This window comes from Bombus affinis, chromosome 9, assembly GCF_024516045.1.
Source record: "Bombus affinis isolate iyBomAffi1 chromosome 9, iyBomAffi1.2, whole genome shotgun sequence".
NCBI lineage: Eukaryota > Metazoa > Arthropoda > Insecta > Hymenoptera > Apidae > Bombus > Bombus affinis.
The window spans coordinates 3,467,086-3,482,528 of NC_066352.1; the positions used below are offsets into that span (position 1 = coordinate 3,467,086).

The window sequence follows — 15,443 nt, forward strand, 5'->3', positions numbered from 1 at the left end:
TTCCTCCATTAGATCCCTTCATTTACTCATTATATTTATCATTAGATTCCTTTCATTTCTATGGTTGGTCGTATCATTTCTCAATAAAAAACGCCAGTGATAAGTAATTTAATTTCTAAGTATCCGTAAACTATCTTTTCTCTCGTTACTTTCTAATATCTTGTAAGAAATAACTGTAGTACGTTATTTTATAAAGATAAGCATATTATATAATATTATCACCTTGAAATTAAAGTATCTTTTAAACTAATGATATTGTGACCAACGACGTAACATTTTTTTGTAGATAATAACGAGCCGCGTCGATCGAAGCTGTTTATTAAAAAAAAAAAAGAAAAACAAGTTGACATTCACGTGTCCTTTAGACCTCCATCTACAGAAAAAGTGAAAAACTTATAATATCAAATTGCATCATGTTTACAGAAGAAATATTGACGCGAATGTATTACGTTCTTATCGACGGTAATGGATTATTTTAAGCACATTAAGTCTTTGAGATTCGATAGAACGATTTCTAAGGGTGCCATCGAAATCAGAACATAGTCGGAAAGGGAGGTAAGGGGAATTATATGCGTCACAAGTCTCTGTCGGTCTAAAAGCAATGGGTTGCCTTCCTAAATGCTCAGGATTATTTTCAAGCCGTGACCTGGCTTCTGAGTTTATATTTGAATGCGCAAGAAGTACTTTCAAGAGGACCGACACCTACCCAACGCTCTTCAATATTTTCAGCTACGCGCGCGTAAATTTAAACCACCTATACTTGTATCGTAGCCGAAGTATTCGTATATCATATCATTTAACCATCAACGTAATGAGTAACACCAGAAGCTTCAATTTCTGAAAATTTTTATTTAAAAATGTAACCTATGATCCTAAATCCTATAAGAAAGCAGTGGTTCAACTCTACATGATTTATGAATGACGAGTATAAACATTTAAACATTGTCGAACGAAGAAAATATCTGCGCATCAAAATCGTACTGTTGTAAATTTAAAATATCAGAAGTAAAACTAAGATAGAATGAAATTTATATGTTTACCAAGGTGAACTTAAGTCAAACAAATTATCATTATTTTTAGAAAAGAACTTTGATCGATGCAATATTAAGCTTACATTGTACATCGTTACGGTAGAATTTTATTTTTCTCATCACTTTAGCAGGCGGTATGACTGGAGAGTATAAAAACTTAACTAATTCTGTTCACTACCCACGATTTTTCATTTGAATAATAGGAAGTACACCTCCAATGACAATTGAATTAAGTCATGATCCACGATCATGAGTAATATCAATTAAAGTAGATCGTCGTGCATGATGTACCAATTTTGGGCAAGCAAATTCAAATGGTCTTGTATTTGTTAGATGTATCGTCATAATTCTAAAACTTCTATAAAAGGAAGTGATTCCATCATAAATAAATGAACTTCTTGTTTTTTGTATAATATGTAGGTACTATTTAACTTATGAGGTTTTTAGCGGCTACGTATTTACCGATGCACAACTTGGAGTTGAGAATCATGTTCATATTGTCAGATTTAAGTTTGATACGTTTTATCGATATTTGATCGAGCATAAACACTTGGGATTTTATTTATTGTTAGAAATTTTTCAACCCAAAATACAAGATAAGAAATGAAACAAAATTAACATTCAAGCAAGATGTTAATAATATCATCACGTCTGAATTGTTATTTAATTTAGAAATTGTTTACGAAGGATTTACTACATGAAAAATAATCTTCTACAAACTCTACTGAGATTAAGATAGATAAACAAATTAAATATAATTATAAATTCTGTAGTTTTCCAATTTTATACATAATATTACGCAAATTTTGTCAGATAAAGTTACACGAATTCCAAACAAACAAGTTCAAGTTCTCTCAGACTTTATAGTAGACTACTAAATTACGTTATAAACCTGTGCGACTGTGTTGCGAGCCAACTCTGCTTTTTCGGCAGACGAAATTTAGACCAGACAGAGGTGGATAAACCCGGTTTCGACAATTTTTCGCGACATTGGCAACAACGACATCGATGGCGACAAAACAAGTAGTAGCCAAGTACGAATGCCAGAAAATATCAAACTTGTGGTTTGCATTTATAATGATGTAGCTATTTCAACGTTGATTTCATCCAGATGATTCCACATAGACCTCGTTTATTTCATCGTACAAATCGATAACGTAAATAGAATCACCTAAATATCTCTGTTATTTTTATAGTTGTAAAGATGTTTTATGGTGGAAGCTATAGGATGCTAGCAATAATTTTCCTTTGGAGAGTTCTCGAAGATTTCAAGGATGCTTCTACTTTTTTTTTTAATTGTGTTCTATAGCTTTTTATTTTTAACAGAAAGCGGCCGTTTGGAAGATTTCAACGACCCATGACCATAGTACAAGGTCATTTCTTAGCAAAACTTAGGTTAGGACTTGGAGAGTCTTAGTAGTGTGAAATAAAAGATACAGAAGAGGCGCGGTTAAGATATTAAACTTGAAGAATTCTTTTTGATACTCAATGTATGCTTTTAAATAATATTCCAACAATAATATACTATTTTTATTAAAAAAATAATACCGAGTAACTCATTTGTAATTACAAATTTACCGAGTAAACCATATATATTATATATATATATATTTATGTAATACTAATTAATTCTTTTTAAAAAAGTACTTACATCATGCCTTACTTGTTTGAATTCTTGTATTTGTGAATAAAGAACACAAATGTGTTAAATACAATTCAAACTCTTTACTTACATAACATATGTATATTGTATATTAGTTAGTTAAATAATTTATTTATGTAGACTGTCAGTAAATATTTTGTATTACAAGAAATTAATATGCAGAAAATATAACGAGCGCAATAATTTTAATACATTTCTGTAATTAAATTCAAATGAAATTTTTCACTTAAAATTCATTCGTTTGGCACTTAAGCCTCTACGTACATAAGTCATAAGTAGTACTCTATCCGAAATCATCTAAAGTGCACAATCATACGTGTTCCGTCTGTTTGCCAAGGATTCGCGACGCGGCTGTCATTTGATATTTCAGAATATGTGATCATGTGTAGCTTCATGCGCAATTTCAAAGAATATAACACGTTAATTAACTCCTATTTAATTTATCGTGCGCTTGATTTGTCTTTAATAAATCAAATCGTAACAAAGAAAATTTAAACTTCGAGTTTTATGATATTTTTATATCGTCTTGCGATAAGCTTGTTGCCAACAACGTAAGTACTTGGGATTTCCTGCTACTTCAAGGAAAATACGTTTGAAAATGTTCGAATATGTCATCGAAATTATCGAAGAACCAAAGAATTATAGTTAGAAACACTGACATACTCGTACCGTTTTATTGGCAAGACAATCGTTTTATAACTATTAAATCTTAAGTCTAGAAATCTTAAAATCGTTTACTACCTTTTGTATATTGATGTATTCATATTAATATTGTGCATGAAAATATACGTCAAAGAAAAGTTATATATACTATGTATTTGAGGATGTTATTTCGACAATACTATTATCGCAGTTATGTAGAATAAATAATTTCCAGCGTTAAAACAGGTTTTAAGCATAAACTTCATTGCACTTTGATTATCTTGATCGAATGTCTCTACATAACCTGTTTAAACACTTTTAACTCTGATGTTAATATTTCATAATAATTATTAATTTGTTAGATTTGGAATATCCAATGCTTGACGCAATAATTTATTTACCTTGATCGATGACGTCAATTTTATCTTTCAAAGTACATTCATCTAGGTTTTCTTAAAAACTTCCAATAATATGGTATCAAATAATATGCCATGAAGATACTTGCTTTTGAGATAAAGTATAGTTTACTAAAATAGAGTTAATAGAGTGTAACTCCAAGTAGAATAGACTGTAGATAAAATAAAACTAGACACACGTCCTTAATTTCTGTGTGATTCTACTGTTAGTTAATGTAATATGTTGCATAATGTGTGTGCATGTGTGAGATATTGGGATACAATGGATAAAAAGAAGACAAAGACAAGCATTCATCAAAATGAATACAACTTTATTCTAAGAGGCGTTACGGTGGTATAGAAAATGTAATTAGAAGATTATGTAGAAGGATGCGTTTTTCGACAAATAAGCAGAAACATTAAGTAAGTTAATTTTTGCTACACATTTGTTAGAAGTAAAATATTGAATACTTCTGTTTCACAAAATGATATTCCATAATGTTGAGAGTCGACGAATTATTTCTACAGGTGAACCAATGTTATTTTGATAAATTAATCTATCATCTCTGATTGATGTTTAATGACGCCGATCACTTAACGTTTAATATCTTGAACTCTTCAGATATCGAATTAAACGAAATTTGATAAAGATTGAAGGTTAATTAGCAGAATTTCTTGTTTTTCTAATTATCACAGTACGATTGCTAAGTGTTAAGTAACCTTTTAGTTAGAACATAACTTCAACTTGTTTTGTTAGCAAAACTTATTCTTAACTTTCAGTGGAAATTTACGTTGTATTAAATGCAAAACAAAAATATGATGGAAATTACAACAATTTTCTATAAAATTTTGGATATAATAATTTTAATTAAGCTCGATATATATGTAATTATCTTTTATTAGCATGTTATATAAAGGTATAGCAAAATAGTTTTCAATATCGATTACACATTAGTGTTCATCTTACGGTATAAATAATATGGAAAATTAATTTAAATATATATGTATACATAATTATTTTTCAATGACATGCTCTATAAAAAACATAGCAAAATGTTAAAGTTTATCATGTGTCGTGTGTTTTAATAAAGAAACTATCTCTCACGACGAAGGATACTGAAGCTTTCAGCATAGATACTAAATGTTTGTAAGGTGATATATTTTGCAACGTTAGCCCTATGGAAGGAATGGGAAAATGGTAGGAAAATTTTCGAGCCACGAATACGTCTCATATGCTAAGCGTGTGATTATCACGTGCTGGCCTATTACGTTTAGGAAGCAGCTGGCGGTAAACTAATGTTGATTGTTCCGTTGAACGAAAGGTTAACCGACAATTGAACTATTCTCTGTTACGTTGCCATCAAAAAGGATGATAATAATCGTTTCGATTGTACAACTTCTTCTAATTAACGTTTATGCTGAAAATGAACAAAGATACAGTTGTTTTTCCTTTGACAAACATACAACAAACGAAGGTCTAGTTTAATTATGTGCGTGTACCGGGTGAAATTTTATTTACTATATTGCTTAATGTGTAAATGTAGATGACATATTTTTGAAACTTTTTATATTAAACTAAGAAATCTATTTTTCGTAAAGCGAGTAAAGGCGCGATAAGTTGCGACTGACTCCAATCTGGGGCATAACATTAACCATAACTAATATTGCAATTTTGATTTTATAAATTACTACAGAATTCTCTAACTACCTGCCCTATGTTTATGCATTTATACGATTGAATTGAATATAAATTTTATATTCGCGCGCACAGTAAAAGAGTAAATCGAAGAGGGCGTAAGAAACACTCCGACCTTTTTCAAGAGATACGAAGTCTCATATAGTGTCAGGTCTATATTGTATTTAGTCAATGATATAATGTTACTTCTACTCTGTACTTAATCAGTGAATTATTTCTTTCTTTCATTGATACGCAGATTATGAACTCATTTAACATTTTAGTTCGTTTTTGATATTACCGACTGTAGGTCGGTAAGCATAGTCGATAATAATATCTCGACTGGTAGATTGCATTGCGATCATACTTTATGTTATGTAGATAATATTGGACAACGACATGGCGACATGATATTGCCGCTCTCAACGTTACCGACCCAACAAAACGTAGGTCTACACCGCCAATAGTGGTCAGAATAAGAACTAAAGACGATGACGATATTTTGAACATAAAATTATAATTAATATGAATGTCGTTAGAGAATTTGGTGACATTTTTACAAAATCACAGTAGATTAAAACATATAATTAAACCATACGTTTTCGAAATTATTAGTATTTATAATCATGAATTATTTTTTGTCATTAAAAATCTTCAAATTTGTCTCGAAGATATACATATTTGGAATATAAAAAATTATTCGAATTATCGATTTGAAATTTTTCAGCAAAATATGAGGACAAAATCTTTTATAATATTATTATGAAAAAATATTAAATAAAAACACTAATATTTTCGAGTATTACCAAAAATTTTTTGGAAATTTCAGCCGCAACAAATTAATCGAGCATTTTTTAAGTTTCTTAATACGATACATCGATAATTTATTGCTGTCATTTAGAACTCTGTAATAAAATCCGTCATTTCTAAAGTTTAAAATGAAATCATTTTCTCATATTGTCCGTACAACTACTACTGTATATATCTAAGACGTATCGAAATGAATTAGCGATGATTAGGATTAGAGATGTATTAATTTTATACGCGTTTTAGAGTAGAATACCGTTCTTAGAATAATGAACATCATCTGTAAATTCCACATGATTCAGAAAAGATCGTAGTACGGACCAGAAACATGTACAATGCCACTTAAAAAATACATTGTTGAAGATACAAAAACAAAGAGAGACTTTGAACCCATTTTTTATATACATATTTCGCAGAACGATGTTTTTGACACACTGGCTTGGGCAGCTCGGACTATTTTCGACGAATTGACTTGCAAATTTCACGATTTGCTTTTAGCAACATTACGTCTCGTTAAACGTTTGCCTATTTCATCTCGATAAGAAAATTTGCATATGTAACTAACGAACGGTTCATCTTTTTCGAGAAAGTCGAAATTCATTTCTTGGTGCATTTTATCTAAAATTATATTTATTTATATTATATACAAAGAAAAAATAATGGTGCCCTCGTACTCGAGATGATTATAAATAATAATTTAAAAAAAAAAAAGGATAATGGCTATCAACTATTTTATTATAGAATTTAACATAATTAATGGCCGAGTTATTGGTTGTCACTCTCACATAGCAACGATTTTATTTATTAATTTTTTTTTTGTATTGTATTTTGTATTGAAGATCGATGTAGGACGAATTTATTTGTAAATAATTATAGCACTCTAAATATGTTATTTCGTTGAGGAATCATCATTCAAAGATAAATAATTCTATTTCTTTTATTCTTTCTAAGATTTGCAAATATACAGGATTTAAAAGAAAAATATCTATCTTATTTCTTACAACACAGTCAACCTTCGAATAAATTAGTAGGATATCAATAAAAAATATATATCTCCAAGGAAATTAAAGTGACTTATTATTCTTTAATAAAAAGGGATATTGTAGAAATTTTAATTGTTCCAATTTATAGTAAACGCTGATTATTTCAAATTACAGATGAACTTAAAAATTCAAAATTAATTATTCTAAATCTCATATAACATGAATGAACTTAAAAATTCAAAATTAATTATTCTAAATCTTATATAACATGAATGATCTATGAGATTTAGAATAATTAATTTTGAATTTTTAAGTTCATCTGTAATTTGAAATAATCAGCGTTTACTATAAATTGGAACAATTAAAATTTCTACAATATTCCTTTTTATTAAAGAATAATAAGTCACTTTAATTTCCTTGGAGATATATATTTTTTATTGATATCCCACTAATTTATTCGCAGGCTGACTGTGTTGTAAGAAATAAGATAGATGTTTTTCTTTTAATTTTAAACATTATATAATTCTTTGTCAACGCGATGATAAATCTTGAACCAACTCGTATCCGTTAATTTTACTGGCTTTAGTTATCGTATTTAATATGATTTACACAGATAAAACATCAGGGAAATCGTAATTAAATTCACTAATCCTCGTTAAGCTGCAAAGTTAAGATTTTCGACTTATGCAACGCTTTATCGTACAATAAAAATATCTTCAATTATAGCAATTCTGAGAGGACGGATGTTTGAAAAGCGCTTCATCTTTACGTTGTCTAGTTTCTCTATTCTATGAAATACATAAGAACGAGAATTAACAAGAATTGCGAAAGGAGTACCGCGATTAATTCAATTATCCATATAACGACGTGTTGTAAATTCAGAACGTAATATGTATATACATCGACAAATTATTTGTAGAATTTGTCATGCGATCCACTCATCCAATTAACGGTTTAAGTTTGTGGTCTGCTTATTGCATAGGAAAATGAAAAAAGACTTTATCAGGTAGACTGTTACTACAAATCGATAAAAGTTTTCAGATATTCACGAAAAATGGTGTATAGGAAGAAAAATAATGGTTTCAGGTACTCGCTAAATATTCTAATATAAACGACATAATATCAGCAATGAAATAATTATATCTGTTTAAAGAATTTCTGTTCGCTACTTTGTAAAATATGAAACAACACGTCATTTAAAATCTTAGTGTTATCAGATACGCATGTGCATATAGGAATATATTTCATCACTCTTCATAAATTTGTTATGCTTTTATTGCACAATACCTTACAAGGTAAAATACATATTGCGATAGGAAATAATAGAATACTGATTTTTCGTTTATATAACAATGAATGATGCCTAACATTGGGACAGAGAGGACGATTCGTTTCTTTACTACTTACATATACCTGCATAATAGCTATAGTTTATTTAAGTTAAAAACGTAGCAAATCTCTTATCTTTACTGGCAGGCTAATACACGTATCGTTTACATGTTTCTTATTGTCAGTAAAACGTATGTCACGTTGTTTTCGGTAGCAAAACTATCCGAAAAGAAGCTGTAAAATAAGCAATTTTTCCGGGTACCCGTACGAATTAAAAATAAATATCCCAAAAAAGGTTTGACAAAAAATATTGAAAGAAAAGCGTTAAATGGTAAGAAGGACAAAAAGATACTTGATAATTCGTTCTTATGTCGTCTGTGTTAAACTTCGATATTAACGGAATATAAATTCAGCGATACATATTAATATAGATCTCCATTTAGCAATTTATTATATACATATCGTCGAGCTATTTTATAAAAGTGTTCGTTTCGATCACCGTTCTATTATTGTTCGAAACAACACCCTTGAAATACCTTACATTTTCAGATATTCCACTTATCAACATTCAAATACTTTGAGCACATACGCGCTATTTGCGAAAGTTGTTAATAGAAATTATCGAGCTTCAGTATATACGGATATTGTTTTCTACTTTACGTGCAGGCTATCTTTGAATTTTGTACTTTCAATTAGAGACATGGAAACAGTATAATTTTCCATCCGTGTTTTCTTCTATATGATAGGTAAACATAAAAATTTATTCACTCGATAGATATTCATTTTTAGACAGGATAAAAACAATTCCATTTTATCTTACATCTTAAAGAGAAGGAGAATTCTCCTTGATCTTGTACTTTTGCACGTATCAAGTGATCTATGGAATATTTTGTTCAAATATGTAAGCGCGAAAATAAACCATTAAAACGCATTAACGTCTGTGTAACATTGATACGATTTCTCATTTTATTTATATTCTTACTAAGACGGGTTTTCACCACATTACAATCTTTTTCTACCGTAATGTTTGTTGCTAATTACCTATTGCTATTTTTTTATAACTTTGCACGAACACGTGTCCGTCTTCCGAGTATTTTCATCTGATTCGAGTAATTTTTTGTTGTAATAACAGACACGATTATTCGTACTATTCCTCGGGTTTTCCATACTAATTACTAATCACTTGCGTCTTGTTATTTTACCACTTTAATGTCTACTAGACATATTTTGTTTTCTCTTTTCTCAGGTATTTTTATTTTATTTTATTTTTTGTTTTTTAATATTCTTCTACGATTTATACCTTTGTTTCATTCGAATCTAAAATATCGGTATATTATATCGAGTTTCCTGTTCTTCCTCACGTTTCCTTACGTCTCCTGGGTAATTACAAAAAAATGTACGAAATACCCAAAGTATCAAAGTACACATAAGAAAGAGAATAAGTAACATATTAAAAATAATCATTTATGACGTTTACATTCTGTCGTCCAATGATTCAACTTGGATGAAACGCAGCGAGGAATGTATCTACGAAAACAGTATCACGTCATAAGACTTTTCCCGTTGCCTGGTCAAACACTTATCAATGGACAGTACCAAGAAATAACAGCAGCGAAGCAAAAACTCGTAATTCATTATGATCATATTGCTTGGCAGAAGCTATGATTCTCATTATTCGCAATACCTTTATACAAACTTCATCAGAATAATTTACGATATTTTAATATTATAATGTTATCAATCATATAGATTGCATGTCTATATACATTACGTACATATACTATGTATAGTAATATTACATATATATCAATATTATTTGAATTATTCGTGACCAATATCTACTTTCTGCGTATTAATTGTAAGCAAACTTTCAAAGAATTGTATCATTTAAAATACCTTTTACTTCTTTGCTACTATATTCGAGTACACAACGTAACAGTATATATTGCAACAATTTAGAAAATCGTCCGAGTCAAACGTTAAAGAAATTACTCATGTAATACGCTAAACTAACGGTATTGCATGTACCACTAAAGGGACGAGCCTTTTTCCATAATAAGGACTGTTTCAAGGTCTTGTGAGCCTTGAGTCATCAAAGAAGATGACTTGTATAGACAAACAAATTAAAACAAATTGTTAGAGTTATCCTAACGATGCATTATCGAACAGCAAAATATTAAGATCTTCTATTTGAATATTTTCCCATTTATTGTTATACTACTTTATTTTATTGCATTTTAGTATTGTATATATATATATATATATATATATATATATATATATATATATATATATATATAAAAGACATATTTTGCTTATGATTTTATAACATAATATATATATATATATATATATATATATTATGTTATAAAATCATAAGCAAAATATGTCTTTTCAGCACTGATTATTATTGGTTATTATCGGGTATAATTGTATTTTACATAGGAACTACGAAATTACTAAATGATTTCTTCTTTTTAATAGCCTTTTCAGTCTTTTAATAGCCTGCCAGTTTTATGGATTAATAAATTAGAAAAATGTAATTTGAAAAAGTACATACCATGTTCCCAGCATTTGTATATTCACACTGGAGCTAAATTATCTTTGTAACGTCAGTCATTTTGAATAGATATACAGGAATCGTATAGTACATGAAAACAGATTTATTTTCATTTCTACAGAGGCTACATACGCACTCGTATACACAAACAATTGTTTGTTTCAATATCAGACATAATGTCACCCGATTGTTTATCGTGCAAAGACTATGATAACGTAACAAATGTATTTGCCACGCGCGTGTACACAGATATACATATACATGCATCTAAATACAGTATCGTGAAAAAGTGTTAGGCCACTTAACAAATGAAAATGTTTCATCATTATGACTAAATATAAAGATACTAAATACGTAACGCGTCATATCAATTACACACAACCAAATAATAATTCAAGGATTATCGTTAACGACCTCATAAAGAAATATCGGCTAATTTAAGATAACTAATATTTTTTAGATATTATCATAATTATTGTATTTGCATGCGTGACAATTTCTTGTCCTCCTGATAACAAAATTTCTTTCGGCGATCTTGTCAAATAACTTTCCAGTGAATATATTTCGTACGACCTGCCAATCTGTTTTTACCCTTGCAAACAATTTATTTACATTCTCGATTTCCTCTCTTCTCGTGTATCATACGACATTTAATCTAAGACTTTACTTATCAAAATGTTCTAAATCAAAGAGAACTATAAGTTATTAGGATGTAGCAACAATATAAAAATCGTTTCTATACGTAGCTATGTAAAAGGTATCTCATAAAAGTATGATCAATCGTCGTTGTAAGATCAGTATAGTAAATGGTCTGAGATTTTCGTACATCGCTACGTATGTATGCGGATAAGAGACAAGGAAATTTTATTTCGTTACGGTTAATTACTCCGAACCGTAACGACCATGGTATAAATTGCGATCTCGCGATCTCGAGTTTAGCCAATCGAATGCATCAATCGAAAACTCTAGAGAATAAATACACAAACGTGTATTAATCGCCGTTCACTCGTGGAACTGGACTAGTCGACCCTGGACCGAATGTGTATGGCAAGTGTAACCGCTTAAAAGCATATAGCCCTTCACGAATTCCCGATGAAAACGACTCGAATCTCGTGTAAGAAATGCCTAACAGACATATGGGCAAAGGTAATGTGAAAACAACTCGCAATCTCTTCCGACGTATCATAAATTTATCAGTCTAGAGGGGAGCAAGATAAAGAAGAATTTTCTCATTATCGATTAACCTTTCTTTCAAATATAAAAGGTATATCAACATCTAAAGTCCATGATTTCAAAGCAAAGTACGACTAATAAATTGGATGTTACCGATAAGATTTCTGTATCGAATTCTTTGGCGTAGCGTAAGAGAAGGTGGATCAAACAGTTCGAGAAATATCGATTGACGATTGAACGATCGATCAACAAGCGTATCTGTGAATTTCAGACGATAAATAGATTCCTTGACACGTTTAAACTAATATTCGATTGTAGTCTAAAAATCTTTCGCAATCATGTTCTGTACTGATTTTTTTCTTCAGTGTTATTACGAACGTTTTACAAGCTTTCGAAATTTCGGAAAACTTTTAACCTTCTCGATGTTTCTTAGAATAGGGAAATAGCTTTTCCTACGTAAATCCGGACAAATTATTAATCTGTTGAGCGTTTCTTAGAACAGGAACGTTACCTTAGGGTCTTAAAGTCGAAGATTAAAAGGTATTAGTTATAAAATTATATGGATGGTGATAGCTATATGGATTACGATTTTTTATTCATTTCTAAGAAATCGAAAATGAATCTTTTTTATTTTTTACCTTTTCCTACGAACCTAAAAGAATAGTCTAGTATCTTTAACTTCTATTCAATATACACATTCGAATTTTTTCTTTATCAGAATATTCGTCGTGTTGCACGATTGTTGTACATGTATTCGTAATTGTATTACATAAGAATCAGGTTTAATTAAATCATAGAGTTATGGAATCTTGATAAAGAGTGGTCTTGCAGATCGTTTAATTTTCTCTCGACTATAACTAAACTGCATACATATCCGTAATTTAGTGGATTCATAACATTGTATCTGTATATGTGGGTATGTATGAGTCGTACCGCGAACAATTATAATGACTTGCAACACGTGTGAGGTCGTTCATGATCATGTGAGGCTAGGTTTCTTCCGAAGTGACAAATTAGTCGGTTCTAGGATAGGTATGACTAAGCATAGCCGAGATACACATTATAGTATAAGCTAGGTCTAGATTATATCCGACAGGTGCACATTGTATCTACGTATAATCAATAGAAATAAGGCAACTGCAGTCTAGCAGCGAAGCAATGCAATAAAATTACGAAAATTTTGATAAAGCGTATTCTATTGTATAGAAAATAAAATCAGGTATGGATATATGTCGACATGCAACATTCGTCTTTCGTATCATTTTGTTAATGATAAACGTCGTCGGTTAATTATTTTTGAATTATAAAATTCTCAAGAATCGATAGCTGTAAATACGTCGTAAAATATGAATTTACCGACGTTCAATTTAAATTGAAAGGAATTGGTTTCCTCGAATTAAATTATAAAATTCTTAGATAGTTGGAAACGTTTCAAAATTTACCAAATGGTCGATCTAAATCCACGTAAACGCTATCCTTGAATTGATCTTTTAAATTGTACATTCAATTTGTTTATCCGTAATTCAAAATGAAATAAAATCAATTTCTTGATACAGATTCTTCTTTGATACAAATATCGGTTAATTCCGTGAGAAAACCAGATATTACCGGATTTTATATAACAAGCTTAATTATGTCTTATATTACTATTACAATTTTTTTACTATTTCTTCAAGATATCGAGCTTCAGTCGAGATGGTTTAAAAATAGTTTAACGAAGATACAACTGAACTTTAAACGAATTCGAAATTTCTAAGGCATACATTACACGTATGCAGTTTTCTCTGTATATAAATACACATATGTATACTTTTTATAGAATTTTCAAACAAATGCTAGGAATTTAATGCAGTCGATAATTTTTAATGTGTATATTATATGTTCTGTGTATATAATATGTGTGTACGTGTGTTTCTTTATAAAATTTTCAAACAAAAGCTATAAATTCCAACGAGATAGGTATATACAATCGTATTTAGGAGAATAAAGATCGCTGTTTAAGGTGATCGTAAAGTGGGAGTATGGAACTTCCTAATTCCATATATTACACAGAATAACGTGTCGGCTAGAGGTAAATCGACCTTGATTCGAAGTAGTAACTTGGACGATATAACAAGATGGAAGTGTGATATCCATCCTAGTAGATACCAAGTATATTTCTTATGTAATATAAATGAAATTTATGATAGAATAAATTGAACTCGCTCGTCAAAATTTACTCACCAGTGTCATTATCGTGCCCTTGAATTCCATCTCCCACATCCTCGGTGGCCGTGGAAAGAGCTGAAACCAAGACAAACAAGATCGTTCTGCACTCTCGTCTTTATTTAACGTTTCTCAAACGCAATTATTAATGCACACCGCGTTATAAACATACGCGCCCTAGAAAGTGATCGCGGCCTTCCATGCTTCACGGATAAATGTTCTCTTTGAAATTGTTAGTTATTCGCGGAATAGGTACGCTATCATCCGTAAAAAAAAGAAAGGTACACTATCATTGATAACAAGATGCATTCCTTGCTTATCTATATATGTAGAAATTGAAACTTGAAAGTTGAACATTCCATGGTCAATGATAAAAAATAATGGAAATTTGTATTGTTAAAGAAATACATATACTTTTAGGCCATCGTATTAATCACGCATATACTTGGTTAAATCTTTAAAAATAAAGTTTACGATATGCTCTTTTAATACATAATTCATCCGTAAGAAAAATTCTAATGCATATGAGTTACGTAAAAGTCAGACTGATCGATATAATTTTATCAAGGTTAATTGCTCTATTTTTCGAGAATTAAATATCAATCTTTAGTATGTGCGTATTCTTTGATAAAATTCTTAGAAAATAGAGTTAATCGATTTGGCTTCTGAATGGCTCAAAAACATATTTACGTCGTTATACACTTGATGAATTTATTTGTAGACAGTTAACTCCGCAAATATCGAACTGATCTAACGCTAAATTTCATATACAGTCCCGTCCATAAGTCACCGGATACTTGTTTATTTTAGAAAAAATTATCGTTTGAACATTGATACGACTTTCTGCATTGATATTTTATCGTTTACCCGTAAGTCGCTCGGTTGGATTAAAATATGCATAATTTTATACCATGAGATAATCTACATTATGAAACGAAGTTAGCATTTATGTCAAATGTTGAAATTACGCAATGTTAAGA

At 30.1% G+C, this 15,443-nt stretch overlaps 1 protein-coding gene across 5 annotated transcripts in view; it reads right to left on the minus strand.

Moving 5' to 3' along the window:
- The window catches only part of LOC126920454 (uncharacterized), a 70,073-nt gene that overhangs the window by 26,346 nt on the left and 28,284 nt on the right, over positions 1 to 15,443 (minus strand). For 4 of the 5 annotated variants that reach the window (XM_050730825.1, XM_050730826.1, XM_050730827.1 and 1 more), the window contains exon 2: positions 14,482 to 14,541. The exons of the other annotated variant lie outside the window; for it this stretch is intronic. In XM_050730825.1, coding sequence (XP_050586782.1) covers positions 14,482 to 14,541 — 60 coding nt within the window. The remainder of the gene's footprint in view (positions 1 to 14,481; positions 14,542 to 15,443) is intronic. 5 annotated transcript variants of the gene reach the window in all.